Raw genomic sequence first — 24,983 nt, 5'->3', positions numbered from 1 at the left:
TTACCAGAGGAAAGATATCTCTTTGCTTGGCTATGTTTCATTTTTCCTTTCTCATACAGCAATTTCACAGCAGTCTTAAAAATCTTCTTAATCTCTTCTGATATATCTTGCCATTTGTTCTCATTCATAGAGTTTGGAGAAGATTCCATCTTTTAAAAATATCCACAGTTACACAGTAGGTATAATACACACATCTACAACTTCAGAAAGTAGCAGTCTAATATTCAAGGTCAAAAATAACATAGTAACAGAGAAACACATACACTGAAAAAAATAAATAAGGGTTAAACTTTTTATACTGAAGGTGATCATAATGTAGCTACTTGGAGTATTTTGTGAATTCCTAGTGTAGGCAGCTAATGCAATATTTTTCAAGAATAAGGCCAATAATACCTTTATAGAAAGAGGATTTTGAAAACCAAGCCTGAAATAATAAAGCCACAGTAATACTGCTAAAATTATCACTCCTTTACTGAGAAGTAATAATGGTAATAATTTAAACTTGAATATTAGCTAGCATATTTTAAAAATACAAGATCATATGTGACATTACTTTCATTCATTCATTACTATAGTAACAGTAATCTTACTGTCATCAGAGAGGAACTCTAATATAAATTCACTAATACTTTCAGATGGTATCTTGCAAATGCCATGATGGAGGTTTCTCTAAGGCAGTTGGGCTTTACTTACTACAGATGAAATCTTTAAGGGGTCTCCAGTTTTCCTGGAGGGTGTAACAGGAAAAAGAACAACCTCCGGGACAAGCCCCCTAGCAACTCTTTCTTGACATATTAACAGCTGTGTATATTTTATTCCTTTCTGTAAGTTTATGAGATGTAAGTCTGTGTTACATCTTTAAGTTATGTTACATCTATGCCACACCTTTAAGTTACAGCTTTAAGTTATGAACATGTTTTTAGCTAGTCCTATGTATCAGTAGTTTGAAGAAAGGTATAAAAGATTAATAAAAACTCCCAAACCAGTAATACAGTATGCATTGAAAGTGAAGTGAAAACTCCTTTAAGGACTTCATTTTTTGTACACTAAAATCTATCCTTTGTTATATTGGATGTGTAGGAGGATAGAATTGAGCCCTGATAATATACAGTTTTTGTTGTCATCAATTAAAGGCATATGCCTGTTTTAAAAATAATAATTAACAGTGTTCCAAAATCTTATAATACAGTTAATAAGTTAAAAGTATGACACCTAACTCAAGACATGCTAAGCACTTATTAGAGAGTTTTCTTCTATGGGCATAGAAGGGAAAATTCCTCTGCAAGTCCTGTTCATTGAAATCTAGCAAAAGCACAATACTAAGTAGAAGAGCCTGAGCTTTCCCTGTTACAGCATCAGGGAAGGAAAGAGAAATCTGTACAGCTGTCTCACTAGCTCCAGTAGGTCATGGATGACAACAGTCCCTTTCCTCCAGCTGTTATCAGAGAGTACATCAATGCAGGAGTCAAGTTCCTTGGTGTTTTGCGGCTGCTGCCTTCACCATGCGTGGGAAAGGAGCATCACAGCAGCAGTTGCTCAGGTGTGGACAGCACTGTAGAAGCCAATTCAGAGACAGCAGCAAGTGCCTGGCCTTGGGGACTCCCTGGCACTAACTGACAGAGAAGAATTTTGTTGAGCAGTGACTATGACTTACCGTATTCTGGTAGTTCTTCAGCATTTCAGATTTTGGTCTGAGGTAATATGCTGGTGGCACTGCATTCTCATCCCTGCAGTACCACTCTTCTAAAATCCTTGTCTCTAGCTTGGCCTCTACAGCAGCATCCAGGATCATTTCAAATTCTGACGATTCAACTTCCCCTGGTATTCGTATGTTCCCATACTTCTCTCCCAATAGGCCCTATGTATTTACAGGAAAGTAGGGATTAAATTTTTCTTTTTCGTTATGCAAAAAAAGCCTCCTCGGGGTCTGAATTTCATAAAAATAATTCTAATAGTAGTTAATGACTTTGAAATTACTAGGAAGGGAAACAAATACTGTGTGAGATGAATTACTGTAAAGGGTACTGTATTGAACTGTATCTTATATGACCTGGTAAAATTTCAAGTAGATGTATGGTCTTTCATATTATTAACTGGTAATAAAAATACAAAGGCATTCAAAAGAATTAATTAAAAAATATCCAACATACTTAGCACAGTGTTGACTCATGTACTACTGAGTTCCATTAGTCACAGGTAGAGATTAATCTCACATGAAAAAGCAAATGTCAAAATACTTTTCTGTGGACAAAGGATAAGTATGCATGCCTTTATTCTTATAAAAGTTCGTGTTCTGTTTGATGAAAATTCACATGATATTATGCACAGTTCATATTGGTGCTATTAAAGATGTGGCTTATACCAGCAATACTAAGGATCAATGTTGCAGAACCATGAGCTACTTTGCTGTTTTATATTCCTTTGTTGTCTTTGCCCTGGTAGCTGTTCACTGAAGAACAGTGGGGCAAGAAAAGACAAAATACTGAGTAGAAATGGATCAAACTCCATTTTAGTACTTAAATGCGTATCTTTTGTATAAAGGTAAAGGTTTGTGGAAGTCAGTTTTTAAACTGTGGCACAGGAGATATTTCACTTTCAAAAATGAGGTGGTTATGGTATTCTAAATACTCTTTTTTGAATTTATTTATGTAGTTTACTATCCATAAATATTCTATAAAATATGATTGTAATGTCCTGGACTTTATAGTGGTATAGGAAATTACTGCAATCTTTCATCAATTTTTTTCAAATTTGTGATCATCAGATCAATTCTTCATTATATACTTGGTCCACAAAAGTCAGTGAGAATTCTTACTTCATTTATAATGGGATTTTTGAAAATTCTTTCCTAATTTTAAATGTATTCAGTAAAGATCTTCAGTTAATGAGGAGGACTTCATGCAGAGAGGAACCAACAGTATCAACATTTTGATTTTAATCAGAAAGATCTCTTAGTAAAGTAATGCTAATGCAAATACAGTAGTACCCTAAAGATGTAAATGACCTTGTTTGTAAATAATAATATCTAAATATTCATTATTTTTAAACCACTCATCATAATGAGAAGCTGTTTTAAACTCTTCCAGCTGAAGATCAGCCTGAAAATCAATAACTGATGATGATGAAGCCTACTTCACTGATTATAAAAGCATGAAGCAGCAGACCACTTTTCTGAACTCAGTTATGTTGGCAGAAGATACTTCAGTGGCTTACCAAGCCAGATGCTGCAGCCTCAGAGCACAGACATCAGAGCAGTGCATGAACATTTCCTAAACTCTTTTGGGGAAAACCACCTCAGTTAGCTCAGACCACACTTCACATCGTGTAAACTAACCTGGCTTAGTTTTGCCTGGAGCAGATTAGGAAGAACTCATATGAACTACCAAGCTGGCTTTGATGGCAAGAAGTTGGCATCCTTCAACAGAGGAGCTGTGACAAAGAGCTGGTGGGCAGGAAAAAGTCAGTGTCTGTCCACTGCTTAGGAGAAGTGAAGGAATGTAGGAATTGTGATAGCTCATATAGCCAGGTTCCAGTTTCTGACAGGTCACAGCACTTGAGTTCTTCAAGAGGCTTCTCCAATAGAGAGGGATCAGGGGAAAGTTGGGTTTGCCTGACTGCCCATTCAGATCCCACAGCAGTTTGATTCAGGGTGCACATCAAGGAGTCAAGAGATTGTAGCAAATTTGTTCAGTAACTAGAATTATATAATAATTTTAATGAAATGAAATTATCCAATATTTTTATAATCTGAATTTATTTTTTCTATCATTCTAACTAGTAGCTCCCCTCATAGAGAGAACTATGTAGCTTCACATAATGAAATAGCTGGGGAAAATTTTGAAGCTTTTACTGTTCTGATCTATTCATAGAGACCTATAATTTTTGAATTCTGAAGCTGCAGAGGTTAAACAAAATATAATATTATTTTCCTTCATTCAACTGAGGTTAATAACTCTTATTATGATGAATTGGAAAGCCTTTTAACATTCATGTTGAGGTAGAATTCTCATAAAATTTCTCTCAGAGAAGCTTTTACCTTACATAGAAATTATTACTGAGAGTTCACTAGGCTACATTTTTTCTGAATTTAAGTCCAGTGGATTCAATAGACAGTTGCCTAAGCAAAGATCAATAGCTGGGCCCTTCATTAACAATGTTAACATTAATATGTCTGATTTTAATGTACTGCATTAAATTATCTATGTTTGTTTTAGAATTATTCTGTGTACTTTTCTGCTTCTCTGGTATGGTTTGTACTGTTCTCTCTCCACTGTACTATAGGCAAATAACAATCAGTATTACTTTAAAATTGAAAGACAGAGTTTTTTCTTTCATCTGTCACTGCAAAAGACATTATGTAAATAATCTCATATTAGGGATCATCCTACTGACTACTTGAGCAAAACACAATAAAACGAACTTTGATATGATCCAGCAAATCCTGAATACTGTGCTGAGCAGGTCATTTAGAGCAAGACAATCTCAGGTACTGCACTGATAGAAGTCAGCTGAGGTTTTGGTATCAGTATGTATTTGGTATTTGGTATTATCTGACTCTATGTAGCCATCTGAAGAATATTTTGGTAGAAAATGTTATGTTGTAGAAAGTCTTCATGTAGTCACTCCTGTGCTTTCTGATAATTTCAGACTAGCCTCAATCTACAGCCCAGTTTTACTGGCCCTTTAACTGAGGTATTGAAACACAACTCCTTTTCATTTTTCTGGAGAGGATTGAAGTAACTGACACTGTTTTTCTAAAGGACTGTGGTATCACACCCCAGGCTGGAAGCAGGAGGCATGCTGAGTAAGTGCAGCTGTTTTCTACTGAGAAACTGATTCTTGAATGCTGGGTTACACCACATAAACACACCAGGTTCCTGAGGAACAGTCCCTAGATGCACTGAAAGTTTTCCAGTAGCAGTGGCATTGGTAAAGAAAAAAAAGACTAAGGAGTATAAACAGATTATATGCATTTGCTGTAATTTTAAAAGACTATGTGTTTGTAGGGTTACATGACAGCCTTAGGATGGGTGCATTTGCATGCACAGGCTGTGAAAACTACACCTTCCCCCGTTAGACACAAAGGTGAGGCTTGGAGGTAACTCCTTCTCTTTTGGTATCATTATGGTTAAATTTATATCTGTCTGTATAAGTGTAGTCCATCAGGGTACCACAAAACCACTCAAACCTTAAAGGCCTAAATGAGAAGATCTGAATTGCGCTTTTTCTCCAGGGTCTTCAGTGTCTGAACTGCATCCATGCCAGAGGCTTACAGCAGCCTCTGAAAATATCTGCTCTATCTTCATTTCCCTACAGTTTCAAGTAAATGCAGCTTTCTTCTTAGAAAAATAAAGAAAAATGAAGCAACAGGATTGAAAGAAAATACAATTTCTCACAATCTTCATGTTGTTTCATATTAAGTCTACAAATAAAAATTACCATTATTTCAGACCTCTATGAAAAATATTATAGTACTCTACAGTAAGAACCTAAAATTTCAATTTGTGATAATAACATTGCAGCATTTTGATGATTATTATAGGAAATTATTTTTAAAAGGAACAGTAATGTTTACACTGTGTTCATTATCAAGAGACAGTTTTATATGCAGATTCGTGAATCAAAATCTCCCACCTGATGAGTCATTTTCCTTTAATAGTAAAACATAAATTAAAGATTCATTAGATTGAAGGTGATTGAACTGTATAAATCTACCAGGCTGACAACCATGTATAAAACCCTCAGCAACCATATGTGTCTAACAAAACTTTGCAGAATTAACACAGAGCAATCGAACCAGTAGCCTTGCTAGCTTTCATAGAATCACAGAATCATAGGATGGTTTGGGTTGGAAGGAAACTTAAAGATCATCTACTTTCAAGCTCCCTGCCATAGGCAGGGACACCTTCCACTAGACCAGTTGCTCAGAGCTCCAGCCAACATGGCCTCCAACACTTCCAGGGATGTTTTGTTAAGCCTGAGGCTGAAGTGACTATTAAATGAAGGTTAAAAAACTACTGTTTAGATCAAGATGGGAAATATTTTTCACTCTATTATTCTTGGTGTGGAAAGATATTAAAATTATAGGCATAGTCACAATAATGACCAAAAGGAGAAAACACAGATTAGGATTAGATCTTGAGATATGAAGGATTCACAATGCTTCAGTTCAGACATCATCACTAAAATGTTCATAAACCCTAATACTAGACCTTATATTAAAACAGAACAAATTGAAGTTCTAAATATGCTCAATTCCAACTAAGATATTTAGTGGTAATTTTAATAAAAAACGAGCTGTCCAATAACAGCAAGTTATATTAATTACTGGTTTTGCCAACACAGGAAAGATCTGATCCAATGATCTTTTGCTGGGCATCATGGAATCAGTCCTATTTCTCAGTCTTTGTGAAGTTCCACATGTGACACTGAAGTCCTCTCTGCCTTTTCTCAGAGCAGTCCTGGATTGCCAGCTTTTTGAAGAATAAGCATTCGAGAAATCATCTTTGAAGGAATTAAATCTAACCACAATTAATTTTTTAATTGTATGCCCAGATCTAAGCACCCCTTAAACAATTTGGTTTTGAAAGATCCATGTTTTTGCAAGATCCATGAGGGATTAGGAAGTATTATTGTCCCCATGTGACACAAGAATTAAGTGCAGGGAATTAAGCCTGAGCAGGGACTCAGAGCTGGAACAGGTATGCAATAGTTAGATAAAACCCGGTAGTGGAAGCTGTTGTTCCTGATTATCAGCCCTGTCCTTCTTACTGAAACTACTCGCTACTGAACCAGAAAAGCCTTGCCCTCTTGTGATGAGGTCCTGAGCGACTTATATTTCAGCCTGCTAAATTAATGTAAGCTTAAACTAAGATGACTTATTCAAAGTAGAACAGCTCCATTAGGAGAAAGGGTATCTCACATTATTGAAGATGTGTTGAATGCTTCACACTCTGGCCTGAAAACTGTAGGGATTTAAGTGCTTTTAAAATACTGTGGAGTATTAAGTTCATCTGTTGCCAGGGGTTGGTAACTGCTGGTCTTACTGATGTTCCATCCCCAAGAAAGCTGTGGATTGCAGTCTGTTATCATGTCACCCCTCACCAGGAGGCAAGAAAACTGGTGAGGAGCAGAATGTATCTAGCAGGCCATCATCTATAGCAAAAAAGGTAATAAGGGAGCACAGCCATGAAGAAAGGGACCTGTTTCAAAATCTCTCCTCAACTGAAAGAAGGACAAGTCTGTGGTCACCAGGTATAAACCCTACTCATAAGGCTTCTGGGCATGAATGATGGGGTAACAGTAGCGTCCTGCTAGTGCAGCTCCTTTCTGTACAAGAAATTGCATAGTATTGTACAAGTAACTGAATATTAATTGGAGCAGGAACATGAACTTTATTTTTCCATAGTTTTCATGAGTACCCTAAACAAGGGCTACAAAGTGAATGAATCTTCTGGATCCCTCTCTCTTCTGTGGTCACTTGCTCTTCATTGCCTTCTGTGAATCCTGGGGTTAGAGACCTAAGTCCTGCTTCCTTAGCCTGCACTTCTAGGCTTCTTTCCTTTTGTAGTAAAATCTTTCTTATGATATAAACCTTTTTTTTTCCTCTTTAAAGCCATGCATTTCAGTCAAATAGCCATTTTGCTCAGAGAAATGTGTTTTTTTTCTCTACTGCTTACTGTGATGTTCATACATGTGTTAGCTGATAAAAAGTATGTTAGTCTGTAGTGGATCAGACTTCTATAGACAAAAGAGATACATAAAGAAAAAACACAAGTAAATGATTGACACTTCTACTTAACACCAAGCTTAAAACACATCAGATGCCAATACCCATCAATTTCTTTCCATTGCTCTATATGTATGTATGAAGACAGAATTACTTCAGCATAACTACAAGAAACGCTTCACTGTTTTCAAATCTTACTTTTTACATGCATAGTGGCTACATTATATGTCTTGTCTTTCATATTAAATTTGGAGGTGGTAAGACAGTGCACTGCTTGTGTGAGCCTGCCTAAGTAGCACATTAAAGTCAAGGAAGGCACTCAGAATTGTAACATGTAGGCATGTTTACCTTGTCTGCAGAAATGGGGGCTTAAATGACATAACCAAATATACAGGTAAACCACATCTTGAAAGTCTGAAACAAATGGTCAGGGGACCAGTTTTTAAGGGCCTTTTATTCAATATCCCATTCAAAGAAATTTAGTACAACTATAGGTCCTTTAGGTTTCTTGCCAGTATATTTTAACTCCATTTTAACAGTGTCCTATAGAAATTATGTATGTGATACAAGATGTGCAGGTGCAGCCAGAGTATTCTGGTGAAAAAAAAAAGAAAATCAAAATAACAGGATTAGCTGGAACTCTCTTTCACAGAAATAAATATGATTTGAATTGAAACCAAGAATTTACTACCAAAACTAATAGAAAAGCATATCCTATATTATTACTTTTAATAACTTAAGGGAACAATAGTCAACTCATCTCAAATTCAAAGCAAAAATGCTAATGGCTAAACAATAACAGTGAATCATCTGAACTAAAACCCAGAAAAGTATATTTACTTAAATTTAGTTTCAATACACTAAATAAGTTCAGTAAGGAAAAAAAAAAGTGAATTTATTTAAAATCTCAATGGAATATATTTATGTTAAGTGCTTCTTAGGGCAAACTCCAAGCCATTAAATTGAGCTGTACTGAAAACTGAAACCAAGATGAAGAAAGCTATAATAAAATTCTTAATCTAAACCAAGTTTTAGGAAGCTGGAGTTCCAGAGTGCCCAGGAGATGACCTGAAAATAGCTGCCTCTGCTCCTTTTTTTGTACTTCTAGCTGCAATGCGGTACAGTGTAAAGACCTCACAATACAAGCACAGAGAGAATATTACTGAAATAAATAAATACATTTGACTGCTTTTCTTGTCTATCAAAGGAAAAAAGTTATGTTGCACTGGTATTAAAAATCCCCAAAATACCACCATTAGAAATAAAAAAAAAATATGAAAAAAGGACAAAAATGTAATCTGTGATTTCTGGGATTTACAGGTCAAAGTGCCTTTTTCTTCTCCTGCCAACAGTTGTAAGGCAGTGCAGCTTAGCAGACAGAATGTTAGAGCTGCTGCAGATCTCTTAAATCTTCTTTCCACTTTTACTGCTTCTCAGTATGGAAACTCGTTGATGCTTTTGCCACTGCCTCAGACTGTCTATCCATAAAATGAGGCTAATGATAGCTTGCAAAATAACCATTTTATTTTAAGTATTTCTATTTTGAAAGATCTTGTGTATTTATGTATCAGCAGAGATGGAACTGTTACTTTACATTGTTTGTCCTGTTTAGTTTTTAAAGGAAAAATAATACCATAGAACAGTATCAAACACTTTCATTTGCTTTTCCTCCATACTTAGGTCATAATAACAGTGTCCATACCTCAATCCTTTGGTTGAAGCCTATGAGTAAAAAGATTTAATTTTAGAACTACAGTTGACTGTATAAAACATAATAAATACAGGTTTTAATTGAGATTATTGAAGTGAATAGGAAGTTGAAGGCATTTCTGATCTGAGAAATACGTTGTTTTTCCACCTGCTGGGATATATATTTATGTTCCTTGGCTTGAGGAATATTGAAGTACGTTGTTTCACAGAGCCATGCCCTAATTTCTCTCTTCCTTTTTTATCTGGAGGCACTGCAGAAGTACTCTGGGGGGGTGATATGAGTTTCAGAAACTTGAGATGGGTCTTGGTTTCAGTTCCATGAAAAACAAAAAGGGCTGTTGAACTCCTTGTAAGAAAACTGACTGGAATTAGGACTGGAAGGGTAAGGTGCAAGTGCTGAAGTCTTTTGCTGTAAGTACTGTTCATGACATAAGATATAAGAAGAAAATGATTGTGGAGTTTCTTGATGCTCGACCTGTCTTTCAGAAAATTAAAGAGAGCAGCCAAATCTAGCTGTAAATGTACCACTTCCCTCAACTCTGAACTTCACCCACAGTGCAGTATTTTTAAATCTCAAAGCTTTTCTCTAGTGGTAGGGAGATATGAAATAACGATGAGTAATATTTCAAGACATAGTGTGTAGGAGCTAACAGTCCACCTTACAGAGCGAATATGTTTCCTCAGAAGAAATTCATGACCTGCTTCCCTGATACACTTTGCTTCATCAGAACTCTCCTTTTTCCTGGCTGAGAAAATACCAGTGGTCTTCCTCCACATTCTTCCTGCCTTCTACATGATCATGAAGCACCAGTTTAGCTCATTTTGTTGCCGGCTCTTTGACCAGCCTAAGCATAGATGCAGGTGAGAAAACCAGGCAAAAAGAATACAATTAGGGAAGAAATCTGTGAATAAAAGTAGGGTAGAGGAAGGATTGGAGAAGATTTTGCCTACCTCTGCCTAGAGGTTTGAGCTGCTCACTCACTCTGATTCTCCTCCAAACAAATGCATTATTCTCACTTTGCTCTGTTTTTGAAATTGTGTGGGAGATTTCTTGACAGGCATGTACATTTTTCCTTTCACATAAAGCTCAGGTCCTTGTAGGTAATTCCTACTGCAGTCCAGATTTCTGTCAGCTCTCTGACAGGTCCCGTAACACTTTACAACAGTAGAACTGGGTAGAAAAACAAACCACAAGGGTTAGGTTTAATAAAAGACTGTAGCACATATCCCACACTAAAGCCAGTAACCTTCTCTGTGGAAATCACTACCCTGCCTACAGCAAGTGGGAAACATACCTTTCTTGGAAACAGCAAGGAGACAAATATTGTCTTTTAGAGGAGGGCATGGTGGTGTAACCTCCTCTGCTTTGTAAAATAATCACAACACTCATCCACGCTATAAGGAACTCTGAAAGGGTTTGAAACCCTGTGTTGCACCTCAGAGGTGAAGTGTGGCTAATGGAAAAAAGCTTCTTCTAGGTTTGCAGTTTAATATGCCTTACTGAGCATCCAGGGACACAGGTGTTATGGAGGCAGAAAGGAAGAAGATAACTCTGAGCCTATCACTGTACTCAGCAGGGAGGCCAGGGCACTGGCTTCTGGACACCAAACCCCAGGGTTAAATGCATTCTTACTGCCCTCTTTGGTATGCTTACTATGCAAGTGGCCATATCTTTACTTTCTGGGAAATATGATCTTACTAGTAATTATCAGAAAGGCTGTTTAGTTTCTAAATTTCCATTTTGGGATGGTATTTATGTGACAAATGATGAGATAAAGTTGAGCATGGCAAAAAGGGCTGAATCAGACACTTAAGGGATTGACAGAGATGCATTTAGTCTGTAGTAACCTCCAAAGCTGCAGCAGCTGTGGAGGGGTTTTTAGGACTGCAAAACCTATATAAATCCCACTGTAAGCACATACATACACTCTTTATTGGAAATAGACCTATATATTTATGCTTTTTTTTCAACATAATTAAGCTGTTTTTCTCACTAACATACGGAGCTGCTATGAAGGTATTAGAAAGTGTTAATTATGAGTATTATTAGAGGGAGAGATCGCTGATAGTATAATGGAATTTTAACACCCCTCCAGATTTTAGGAATACTGAAGCTATTTATAAGATGACATGACATTTCACTGCAAATTTCTTTTTTCTATTTCTTTTTCCCTTCTTATTAAAGCTAAACAGATTGGTATTTATTGAGTCGACAAATGAAAACTGATTTTGTAATTAAATGTCAAGAAAATGATTTCACAACTTACATAGAATAATGCAGTTACTGGGAGCCTGATATGACCCATGACTGTGTAGTGAGCACCTAAAAACACCATTAATAATTGTTTTATATATAACATAAATGAAGGCCCAAAGGCAAATTTTTAGTATAAGTGACATTAGTTCTAGGGGATTATAACACACCCAGAATTTAGACTTTATCACAGTATGCAAAACAAATACCAGAACATAACATCAACTCTGCTTTGCAAGTACATGTGGAATGGCCTAGATTATTTATTTTGACTAGTTCCTTGATTTTGATGATTTTTATTTAAGATTTTTGTATCCTTGTGCGCTAATTGTAACAAAACATTATTTTTTTCCAAGCTAGCTGGCATTGGCTTTAGGGCTTGTGTTTTGGGTCAGTTGGTGGCTGGTACTCTCTTAAACTTATCAATCTAGTCCTTCGAAGATGAAAAGAAATTATTAGAAAATTCCTTGCATGAGAAGAGTATAATTTTCCTTTCCCTACAATGCTAGCAGTATGATGGCCTAGTAAACCTAAGACTGATGCAGAATTATTAGTCCCTTTTTAATGTTCTTAAATGATTTGCATGCATTCCCTACTTTTCACATGCTTGGAGGGAAAGAACTCTTTTTACTGTTTATTAAATTATAAATTTGGAGAAGGATAAAAAGGACAGTAATACAGTTGCACAACAAAAAGAACTAATTTCTATGAAAAGAAGCTAATAATCTAAACTGCAATAACAATTAAGGAAAGAATGCAAAAATGTGGAAGGGATCTTCAAAGAAGCTGAACCGAAGGAAAAAGACTACAGCAATCACTGTGATAACAGAGATAAAGGCTTTCCTTGTCTCCATAAACCAAACCCCTTAGGCACTTGACAAAGGTTACAGCTTATCAAAACCAGCATTACTTAGTGTTCAGAGTGTCAACAATCTTTACAGTCATTTCACATCACCAAACCTGGGTCTGTTATCAACCTGTTAACCAAAGGATCTCTGAAGTGGATCTCTGTAAAAGGGAAGGCGTATACTCTAGAAGCAAGCAACAGTATTAATATCTCTCTTTGAACTTACCAAATGCCTGCTAAATACTGTAAGGTATGCTGTTTCTTTACCCAGAAGTAGCACTGCAAGGTTTACAATCCCCTCCACCCCCCTCACTTCTGTAGAATAGCTGATGTTTGATCTACCGTTTCATTTGTAGGGCAGATGGTTACATCTAGCTGATTACAATACTACCTCAGAAGATGGTTTGGTAAAGCTCTTGAGGGTCAAGAGACACTAAATCTCATAAATGTCAGGCAGCCTATTTTCTCCTCTACAAATAATAAAGAATGATGGAAACATGACTTCACGTTAATCTTGTTTTCGCGAATATGGTCACTCGTATTAAACATAATACTTAATCTTTCTGGAACGCAGCACCAAAAAATATATTTCTGTCAAGAAAAAGAAGTACAGTGACTTAGCAGAAAATATGTGCACTCTTCCGGTTGAAAATGAAAGCTATTTTAAGACTACATAAAAAACCATGCAGTTTCTATGTTCCATGGAAAAGCTGTCTGATGAATCTTGTACCTATTTTCAATGGGCCACGTTTAAAAAATGGGTAAGTATTTTAGATTTAGAGAATCAGAGATGATTCACAGGAAAATACATCCCCATCCTTAAAGCAAATGAAGGAATTCACTTACAATAGCTTAATCATATAATATCCCCCCATCCTTGATTTCACTTTCTGTGTATATCCGTTGTTCAGAGACAAACTACACTGAAAGGGATAGACACCCTTTAGTTCTTAGTCTGGAGGCTGTGAAAGAAGACCAAAGCTTGCTGAGGGGAAAGTTTCATATTATGACTTTAAAATTTATCACTTTATTTGCTTTGAAGGGCTTCAAAAAATAGGCAAAGCTCTACTTTGACATTCACAGAAAAATCTTTCCTCTTGCCCAAGTCCACATAAATCAGGATTATTGTCTGCAGACATATACTTTACTCCAGATCAATGCCAACAAGTCCTATGGAGCCATTCCTGATATGCTGTATGAACACAAACCCACTTATGTTAGATGGAGTCCTTATTTGGATGGGTTTTGAATCAGATGACGAATGAGAATAAAATTCATAATTTGATATTTCTTTCTTGGAAGAGCTGGACTGTTGTACCATGTCTGGCTCCAGCTATTTCTCCCCATTCACTTGAAAACTACATACAGAACTGCTTCCTTGAGGAAAATTAAATACTGAATTGCCCAAGCACAGGTAACTTCGGTTGAATTTCCAAAAAGCAGGGGGTGCTTAGCATTCCCCCTAATGTTTTAGTATAGACACATTTGACTGAATTTAGCCTCCCTAACTTAAATTGTGTGGCAATTTTCCCGGGAGAGCAAAAGCAAAATATAATTCATGCATTCCAGAACCCATATATATTTAGTTTTCACATTAGGAATAAATCCTAGAGTAACACCAGGACCGAGATGGTAGTTGAGGACATTCAGCAGAGCTGGAGTAATATAATTTGGAATTTTCTCTGAGCTGGAATGCACTCAAAATTAATTATCAACCATTTGTACTAAGCAGAGAGAGTGTAGCAGTGTACTTAATGGAATGATTAAAGCATGCATTATACAGTAGGAACAAAAAGATACAGACAGTAAAAAACATTTCACTCCTCAATTTACCATACTTCCTCTTCAACTTCAAGGTGATTTAAGGACATGACAAATATTGCAAATTGCTAATATTCTTTGAAAATTCTACAGGAACCCCAAATTTATAATGCTAGGTCTTTAGCTCTGTGAAAGTGGAGTTTTATGCTTCCCTAGGGTCTGTTCAGGAAGGGATGCATGTGCTGCTCTTGAATTCAGACCTGTCCATTGCTATCTTCTGCCCTTGCCCTGGACTGAGAATGGGGAAAAGAGCTTTTAGGCATCCACAGTTGGTCTGTGGTAAGCAGAGCTTCAGAAATACACTGTGGGATATCTCAGCAACCCAGTGAAAATGCAAGGGATGATGCAGGAGCTCAAGTTGTTTAGATGTGGAAATTCTTGAGGACATGGGGAGACCCATTGGAAAATATTTGGTGTTTCTCATATTTCTAAGTGGTCATCTTCAAAGGTCAGCCCTGTTCTCCATTAGCAAACAAAGAAGATTATTGGTTATAGATACCATTACCAGGTTCCTTAATGCTGAAATTAACAAGCTGACAATAATTTGAGAGGGATAATGTAAATTACAATGGCTGTTCAGAGTAGGTAGAAAATGTTTTTATTATTATTTGGACCAGGTGATTTGAATGATGGGTGGAGAGAATCTCTAAGGTTTGTAAAATCCCAAACATATTTAATTGAGCAAACCTTTACAGGTAACAGACTACCATTTCATTTCCATTTCTACTTTTAATTTTACAGTCTTCCAGGAGACAGTCATGCAAGGACAGCAGTTCAGGCAAAGACTGTGTGGTGCCACACAGATGGAAGAGAGCACCCACGTGTTATAACTTGCAGGGTGTGTTTTAAGAGAAGTGCAAAGAAGCCTGACAGTTTTCTCATCTGTACTAAGGCCTTAACAACAGCAGGTCAGTACTAGAGTATTAGTTAGGGAGTGTCAGTAAAAGGGAAATAAACTTATTCTGCAAATAATTACTATAGACTAATGACACCCTAAATACCTCATGGCCTTAACTGAAATCAAGCACTGTATTTGAGTTCCTAACTTAGCAGTCTAATGTCTCCTTGTTGTTAAAGGAAAAACAGTTATCCAGAAGATGACTCAGGTATTACTGGAGGTATCTGTATGTTCCTATTTATTGTAAAATATGTCAAGACTAGATCTGTAATAGATGAATCCTGTTCATGATCAGTGCTAGTTGTGGGATCATAACATAACCTTTATTATCTCTCTAACATCCTGTCCGTGTTGCCATCTCTTACAAATTCACTAGGAAACATAATGTAACAAAATGTAAAAGTTCCTGTGATGCACTGAATGCATTTTTCCTTTGGTATCATTGTGCAATGCAGAGTTTATAAAGTTCACAATTTAATAAATACACTGCATTTTAATCTTTCCATGTAGATTCCAGAGAAAACTAGTATAATTTCTGCATAAAATTTGTATGAGAAATATTTTCCCCACAGAAATAGTACCTTTCCCCTCATAAATGGATCTCAATAAATTACTCTGTAAATCAAAAAGAGCATGGTATATATTTACCTATAGTAAAGGTTATGAGTATTTAAATGATCACATATAATAGGGACTGATTTTGCACAGCAGAAAAAAACCCAAACAAAAACACCAACCTAACAAAACACCCTCAATTTAAGCAAAAAACCAAACAATTCCCCTCTCCCTTAATTGAATCAAGTGTTAATAGAGCTCAGGCAGCAGGTAAGAGGGGGACTATACATTCTCAAAGACAGTGTTCACAGCAAATTCATTACGCCTTTTTTTCAGAACTGCTTTCTCCTTTGTGTTTATGAATATGTGTTAATTTAGATTTTGTTGCTTCATATCTGCAGAAAAGCCGTGGACTTCCAACGTAGGCACTGCACTAATTTAAGAACTGAATTTTGTTTTCTCTCCATCTGATATCACAATGCAGACACAAAGTGCCATAAAGAAACACTTTCTAAAATCAATCCATACCTAGTAGTTAATTCTGAATAGTCCAATTTAATCCCAGACCTGTGTCTCAATTCAAAAAGCAGTAATTGATAAGTACAAAAAAAATACCCAGCTGAATGGAAGCAGCACATTTTATAGAACTTTCTCAAGAAATGGGAAGTTGCCCAAAGCCTGCAGTGCCAAAGTCAGTTTTTAATTATGTTACTATAAATTAAAACTAATTATGCCTTGTTGGAGTAGAATCATCTTCAATTTGTGTTGTAAATGAAATAAACCCCATCTCACTACGGTACAGCAGGGCAAAAAAAAAATGTGCATAAACTGATTTCTGTAGTTTTGCCAGTCATTGGGAGAGCTATTACTTTGGCCCATACTTGGAAAATGTGAAATAAATATTGAAATCGTTGGCTCACTGCAACCTCTTTGCTAACTGTTTTGTTTTGTTTAAAAATTCTGATTTGGCTTGATTTCTTTCCTTAGTAACAATATCAGGCAGGCAGTTCTTAAAAGCTTCAAGATTCTGAGCTGCTAAAATATGCAGCAATAGTTCATGACAAGGTTTTCCTTCACTGTGAAAGATTTTACAACATCCATATCTAAGGACACTGGGTGCTGCTACAGGAAAAACGCCATGCCTTTCTGTTCCAACTTTGGTTTTTTTCATCAAGGGAAGATAAAAAGTAGAAAAATAAACCCAGAAAACTAAATTTAGTCACATAAGATGAAAGACACCCAGCCTCTCTAGAGATCTGGGCCAGTGTGTGCTTGTGAAAAACAGTGTCACAACAGCATCAAACCCATTCAGTACTCCAAGCGCTGGGCTCTTACGGTCAAGCTGAGGACAGCTCTTGTTCCCCAGGCCTCTGAAGCTAAATAACAAAGTGAGACAAGTAGGTGAATGAATGAGAGCCAGAGAGATCTTTTTAAGGGTGTGATAAAAGTACAGAATGACACATGCTACAGCTTGCTCTTTGTCTAATCTTTGGCATGGAGAGACGTGATCTCCAGCCTTCATAGCAGGCAGTGTTCTGTATCCCTTCCAACCCCAAGGGATTCTGTGGTTTCAGTTCACTAAATCTTTAACATTCTTCCCTTAAAAAAAAATAATCAAGGACTTGCAGGTTTTTTTCAGAACTCTTCTCTGTCTTATTATGACAAGTCTAAGGATTACAGATCACTTAGCTAAGTTTAGGTAGAAGAGGAAAAAAATACCTTTTCTAAATTACTTTCTTAGCAAATGTATTATAGAAAATAAAATTTGGAATAGCAAAGGCATGGCCTTAAGATTGTTTTGCCATGAAGTCTAACAAGGGACCATGGAGAGAACAATCAGTTGTATATCAGTATATGACAGACTCAGTCTCCTCAGGTTGTCACTGACCTCCAGTCTTTTCACTTGCTAATATCTGATATCCTAACTTGTTGTGGGTTTATGACCCAAAACAGCAAATGCTGATCAGAGCAGACAGTTCTTTGCTGCTGCTGGTTTTTTGTTGTCTTTTTAGGCCAGCCGATAGTGCATGTGTGAGAAGTACCAAGAATTAATTAATCGTGGCCTCCTTAAACAAGTTGTCCACAATTCTGTTGTGATAGTAGTACAGTCATACTCCTCTTGTTATGGGGACCGGTCATAAAAGATCCTTCCTTCCTCTCCACTAATACTGAGTAATCACTGTTAATCTACAAAGCTGTATAGGGAAACATTTGGATGCAGCATAGCAAGGAATATAAAATATTTTAGAAAGAAGAAAATCATGCATTTGTTACTGAATCATGCATGTCAGGATAGATAACATTATATTTTTTTTTTTGTAAAGTAAAACATTATTTTTATACCCACAACAAAACATGGACCTGCAGAACTTTTCAAGCAGTCTTCTAACAGCTTCATACGAGTCTTTTGCAGCTCTGGACTGTCCCACTCATCTGCTTCAACTCCCCAGTATAAGTCTATGACCTGGAAAATAGTATGCAACATAGTTACTTATCATATGCTCTTGCTACTGATCAAATTAAAAATTAGCTTTGTCAACATTCCATACCCTGCTAAGCATTCCTCTGCAGTGCAGTAAAAACCAATGAGGTCTATATCCAGTCCTTACACAGACTGGCAGGGGTTTCTCAGGTTAATGACAATTCAAGCCTCTCACTTTCCCTCCCAGATAGTCCCTCCTGGGACAGTGTCTCATTTAATAGTCATATTTTTGTGCAAAATTAGCATGACGAGATCTTGATTTGATGTAGTTTTTATTTGCTACTAGATTGCATATAACGGATAGGCAAGAATAATGACAAAAACATTGAAAAAAATCCTAGCTCCATGAAAATTAATGGGAGTTTCATTGTGGATCACAGTCAAGACCATGACTTGACACCCTGTGTCACTTGTATCCACAGGATACAAACTCATCCTGTGCATGTGGCTTGAAAGAAATAATAGGTATTGTTCTATAATATTATACTTCCTTTGTTAGTTGATCCTTGTACTTTGGAAGCAGAGATTGTAGAAATATAAAGTGGCAGACAGATTGCTGTCCAGACTTTTGTCTGTAGCTACTGACTCAGTTTTCTGATGCTAATTAGTTGGAAACAAACTCCTGGGAGAAACTGGAATATGGATGTTACATTTATTTGAAGAAATTAAGTGATGAAATGTGATTTCACTACACATTTTAACTAAAAGGCTGAATTTTCACTCTGGGAAATAGAATTTAAAAGAATAGGGATCATATGTATGAGTTTCTTTTGGTACAAAAGTTATGGCACGTGCTACTACTCTTTTCATTTAAGCTACTATTGGTTCTTAACATCTTGTATATAACTTGAACAAAAACAATGAAGTCCAAATGGACAGTTTAAAAAAGCAATCAAAATTGTATTAAGACATGAATATATTACAATATTATTTATTGCCATATTGATTGTACTGTGGAAGCACTCTGATGTTTCTATAAGTAACAGAATGATAAAACTAGCTGTTGTCTACACAGATTATAACATCAGCCTGAAGACCTAATATAAGAACGAAAAATGAGTTGATGTAAAAGTAATATTCATCAGTTTCAAGCTGGTTAATCTTCTTGGAATTACACCAATAAATACCAAGGTTTAAGACCAAATCCTACACCTATTTATGCCTATGCATAATTTCACTGTCAACTGTCTCACTGGTTATTTCTGCCAGAAAAGTTTGGGATGCTCCTCAGTGTTTGCTGGAGCAGACACATTGTTGCTACACACAAGAGGTAGTGTCTTGTGTGACTGATGATGAGTGAAAAAATCCAAGGTATGGAATGCATTGTAGCTTAGACTGCCAAGAAAATACACTCGATATCTTTATCTTTTACAGAAACTGTGTTCCAAAATTTTGCTGGAACATGCATTTTCTATGGTACAAAACTGCATTTCAAACAGCCTTCCTATTCCCCTCATTTGCACTGATTTCTTTTTCTTTCTCTTTTAGTCTCATTAGGAAAAATATGTTCCTTTCTTCCTCTTTCCTTTCTGTAATTTATCAATAAAACTTTATTATTGACCTTCACATTGAATTCATCTGTCTGATTAATTGCATGATGTATGATAAAGCTAAAATGTGGCAGTCATAAAATCCTTTGCATACAGATCTTAGCATACTGTCAAAAATATGTGAATTACTGGTTGAAATAATTTATTGTGCAGCTCAAGTTCTTCTGAAACATAAAGGCAATTTTTATTTTAATTAACTGTTCAGAAATCATGTTAATTCTGTAAACGTGAAGAGGAAATTCCCTGCAATATCAGATATTGTAGGGGCTCAGCAGCTGCGTTCTGTGTGTTATTTTTATGGGGTAACATAATTTTGGCACATAGTATCTTAATGTGTTACAATTTTGCCCTGCAAAAGCAAATATTTTACCCATAAATTCAAAATTAAAGTCTCATCAGTTATTCTTTATACTAACTAACCCAAATAGGATTTACAAAATTAAAGAAATGGAACAAGGAGACGACTATATCTGATGTTGAAGCATATTTTAACTTACATTTGAAAAAATGGTATGACAAAAATGCACTCTAACTTTCAGAAAGGCTGCCAAGGTGATACGACAACCAGGGCCCTGTGCAAGAGCTACTTGCACACAGTGGACTGACACTGGTCTAGTTCAATTCCACATTAGTCATCTAACAGAGTTTTTGTTCATAATTCAGTGTTTTATTTTGCTTACTTTAGCTTTTGTCCTACCAATCTTACAGTTCCACAGATTTTTCTGAGGAGACGAAATAATTTTATCTTTATCACTTCCAAGAGCTTAAAAAAGGCACTAAAAATTTTAATTCATGACAAATTCCACTTTCCTTCTAGCATATATATCTCCTGGTGAAAATTATTTGAAACAGTTAATTGTCCTGAAGAAGAAAAGAGTATACTGCTAACTAACTATGGTTAATTATCGTCCCAAAATTTTCAATTAAAACCACTTTCTTTAGCCTCTCCATCCTCTCCTATAAAAATACTGTGTTTCAGGTCAAAACCACCATGCACTCTGGAAATCTTTTACTCAGATTGCTTGCTTTCTGTCTTCACCAATACCTATTTTTTCAAGAAATATTTTCTGATTCAATGAAAAATCCATTGAGCAAACAAATTCATAGTATGATTGAATACAGTCAGTTATGCTTCCACACATATGGTGATTATGTTCTCCCACCAAATTGACGATCACATGCTTTGCAACAACTAAAACACTTTTGAGTGCACCCAGATGACTCACTGAAAGCTGGAGTAATGCATGTACTCAAATGCATTTAATTTGGGTCATGATTTATCAGGTAGAGGGTGTCCTGAAGTGCATTTTGTGGCAGTGACACACAAGGTAGTTCTCATTTGGTCAGCAGAAGATTACATATCAGGATGAAAAGTTATGTGTTCTGCTCTGTGCCGAGAAATATAAATTTATCCCTTTATCTGAAAAGTACATAATACTTTATTGATGCCACTGCACTAAAAACTGTAGTCTTGATTTTTCATGCTAACCTCAGAAATTCAGCTTATCAGGATTGGCATAGGCAAAAAAAATATGTTTTGCTAAAGTCTACCTCAGAGCCTCTTTCAAAAAGCTTTACTATTTTCCCTTGGTAATTTTTGTACATTTTCCTACTTTGCTTCCACAGAAATGTGATAGCTTTCTAGTTGTTTTCAGAACTATGTCAGTGGAGCTGTCTCTCAGACCTCATATCACGTAAAGATGCTCCTGGTGTTGAAACTATATAATAAAATAATTTGCTTCCATGAATATCAACTACAGTAAACTTAATTATTCGTCCCCTAGAGACCACATCACAATCTGTTTGGAGAAAGACATGCTTCCTCTCACAAAGAACTCAGTGGATTACGATCTACTTGGAAGAGACATTTCCTTCCTGTCATTGAGATGTCTCCTCAAAGATGACTGAGAAATAAAGGGTTGATATTTTCCATGACTATCACATAGTAGTAATACGACAAAAATATTATTTAAATATCTTTTGCCATTCCTTTCATGTACTACTGCAGCTGGGACTTCCCAATCAGCTGATGAGCTAGGACCTTCAGATGAAATTCTTTTATAGCCATAATCAAAAATCACTCTGGAATTTACCACCATGCAGATTCAGCAACTTCACTGTGACTCAGGGAATTAAAACCAAATATCCTAATTTAAGAACTTGTTATTTTGATTAAAAACCAGCTGCATGTGCATCAGGAATAATACACTGGGAGGAACAGGATGTTGCATAAAAGGCATTAATTGTTTCCAAGTAAGCTACACTCTGGAGAGATGAGTTAGGGGTGGGGTCACTAAGGATGTGAGGAAGGCTTGAGGATGTATAGCCATAATTTTTGGAAAACAACACTTTTAGAACATTGTAAGCTTTATTTGTTTCTCTTAGCAGAGAGCCAGTTTCAGGCCTGCTGACATATAAGGGATTGTGAATTAGGATATAATTGACTTAAAGTACCAGTGACTTTAACAGTAATGCCAAACACACACGTTTTAAGTCTTTATTACCAGCTGGCTCTTGCCAACAATGTGTACGGGTCTACGTCTCTCATAATACAAAGGAAAATATGAACTGACTGAAGCAATGGGAATGTTACAATTGACACTAAAGGAAGCAAATTCCATAGTATATAATCACAATAGAAATGTTCCATGTTCAATTCATTTTGCTAATCCAGTTTGTGTATTCACCTAGTTAAATTATTTTCCACATTACAGTGGAACTTAAGTATGGTTTCCAGAAGTATAACACTAATTCAGATGTAAAATGATTTCTTCTTATATACTTTGAATATCTAAAATAGAAGTCGTTTCATTAAGTTTCTAAAGCTAAGGCCATCAGTTTGTTGCCATATTACTTTTACTACCAATGCAATGTTACATTGTAAAACTGTATGTTTTCATCTATGCAGAATTTACCCCAAATCTGCTTGTAAAATAATGTAAGTACATCAAAGGCTGAGAGAGATAGGCCTGTTTAGCCTCTAAAAGAGATGAATGAGAGTGGATCTTATCCAAGTATACAGATATCTTAAAGGTGGGTGTCAAGAGGATGGAGCCAGGCTCTTCTTGGTTGTGCCAAGCAATAGGACAAGAGGCAACAGGCAGAAACTGATACACAGGAAATTCCACTTGTATATAAAGAAGAACTTCTTTCTGTGACTGTGCCACAGCACTGGAAGAGATTGCCCAGAGAGGTTATGGAATCTCCTTCTTTGGAGATATTCAAACCCATCTGGAGGCAATCCTGTACAACCTGCTTTAGCAGGGGGGTTGGACCAGATAACCTCCAGTGGTCCATTCCAACCCCAACCATTCTGCATGTGATTCTGTGAAATAAAGTTTTTGAAATTTTTTATTTTATCAGTGATATTTAAAAAGGTTATCTGTTCTAACTAGAGTTAATATCAGGAAAAACTAATGCAAGTTTCAACACAACAAAACCTACCTGAAATTCCAGGCCATAGTTTTCCCTGCAGAATTCTCTCAGCTTAGGATACACATGTTCTCTTAGGGCGCCCCTTTCTGCTATTGTATCTGTGTTGGGGAAAAAGATGTTATTAACAATATTTATATAAACTCTGTTCTTTTAGTCAGGCTTACAGATTTATCCCATAAAAAAGAGCCCTTAACACATACACACAGAGAGTGCTTTGGAAATCAAGTGCTGGGATTTAATCCCCAAATTGTACATTGTACAAACACAAGGAAGCGTTTGCATGTGCAACAACACATGTAAAAACACATGTGTTTGCATTTGGCAAAATTGTGCTTCATAGATATCTTGTATTGCAGCCTATTTCAATACAGTGAAGCTGAATTAATATTGTAATTCAGCAGTCAGAATTTCTTTATCAGTTTGACTTCTATTTAATTTTCAGAAAGCTGAATTTTAGAAATAAGGAATACCATAGAACAAAGAGATATACCAAAGATGAAAGAGATCTCAATACTTAGAAATAAACTGATAACATGAATTAATTATATTGTTTCAAACACTATCACTTCCTTCACCCTCTTTAATCCACTAGTATCTTAAAAACATTATTTATCATTAATAACATAATTTACAGGATCTTATGGCCCAGGTGATTCCTCCTATAATAATAAATGCACGGTTCTGATATCACATTACTCTTACCATGCAAAATGACATGTGTTTTGATAATGAAGTACAATATGGCAATGACACCAAAATTTTTATTAAGTTCTGTCTATGTTAATCTAAACACATTTATGTAAAGCATATCACTCACACATACTGTCAAATGTGAAGTGAATTTGGTTAGTAATGAAATCTGGCGTAGATAATAAATTTTGTTCTCTTTCACAATAAGACTAAGACATGTCATGGATTTTGCTAAATTGACTCAGTGTCAACTGAGTTGAGATCAAAAAGGGATGGTACTGTTGCTAAGTTATTTTCAAAAATAAACCACAACTGTTGTAAACCCCTATCTTTGAGTGCCATGTGATGAAAAATGAAGTGTTAACTTATGAATGATGAAGAATATCTGAAACAAAACAATAGATTAAAACTGATTTGACATTTCTCATATTGTTGCAAATGAGAGACATGTATGCAAATCTAACAATGCTTAAGAGCCACAATCAGAGACACAGCTGATATATCTAAGTCAGAGGTCTGTTCATAGAATCATGGTCACACATTTATAACGGTTTTTATTTTGAAAAATTCTAGGAGATGGTGAAAACTGTAATTTGATTTATTACAACAATGTAATAATATCCTTCTTACTATTTATCTTTGAAATATTACACAAATGTGTGGGATAATTACCATTTATTTGCATAAACAGAAAGCAATCCAGAACACCTCCAGAGAATTATTTCTTGTGAAATTTTCATTAAGGTAAAAAAGGCTATACCACAAAGGCTGAAAAGTACAGTCAGGATTTTAATTCAATTTATCTGAATTACAGCAGTTCTTCCTTCACAAACTTTTGATGGAGAAAAAAGTCAAAGATGTAGTAGTTTCCATAAAACATCCTCTGTAAGTGCAAGAATATGATATTATGTATTTGTGACTTCATGTTTTAGAATGTACTAACTATGCTTATGTGTTCTGAAGACAATGGTCCAAGAAGCATTGTCAAGTCCTTCCTCCATCACAAGCTTTC

General features: G+C 35.9%; 1 protein-coding gene across 1 annotated transcript in view; it reads right to left on the bottom strand.

The window, feature by feature from the left end:
• Positions 1-24,983, bottom strand: part of NWD2 (NACHT and WD repeat domain containing 2) — a 34,876-nt gene that overhangs the window by 8,083 nt on the left and 1,810 nt on the right. Inside the window, exons 2-5 of the mRNA XM_029962452.1 lie at positions 23,291-23,428; positions 18,162-18,278; positions 1,655-1,858; positions 5-149 (exon numbers count right to left, since the gene is read on the bottom strand). Of these exons, the coding sequence (XP_029818312.1) occupies positions 5-149; positions 1,655-1,858; positions 18,162-18,278; positions 23,291-23,428 (604 nt within the window). The remainder of the gene's footprint in view (positions 1-4; positions 150-1,654; positions 1,859-18,161; positions 18,279-23,290; positions 23,429-24,983) is intronic.

This window comes from Manacus vitellinus, unplaced genomic scaffold (genome assembly GCF_001715985.3).
Source record: "Manacus vitellinus isolate BGI_N305 unplaced genomic scaffold, ASM171598v3 scaffold_0_pilon, whole genome shotgun sequence".
Taxonomy (NCBI): Eukaryota; Metazoa; Chordata; class Aves; order Passeriformes; family Pipridae; genus Manacus; species Manacus vitellinus.
This window is presented reverse-complemented; position numbering and strand designations above follow the sequence as displayed.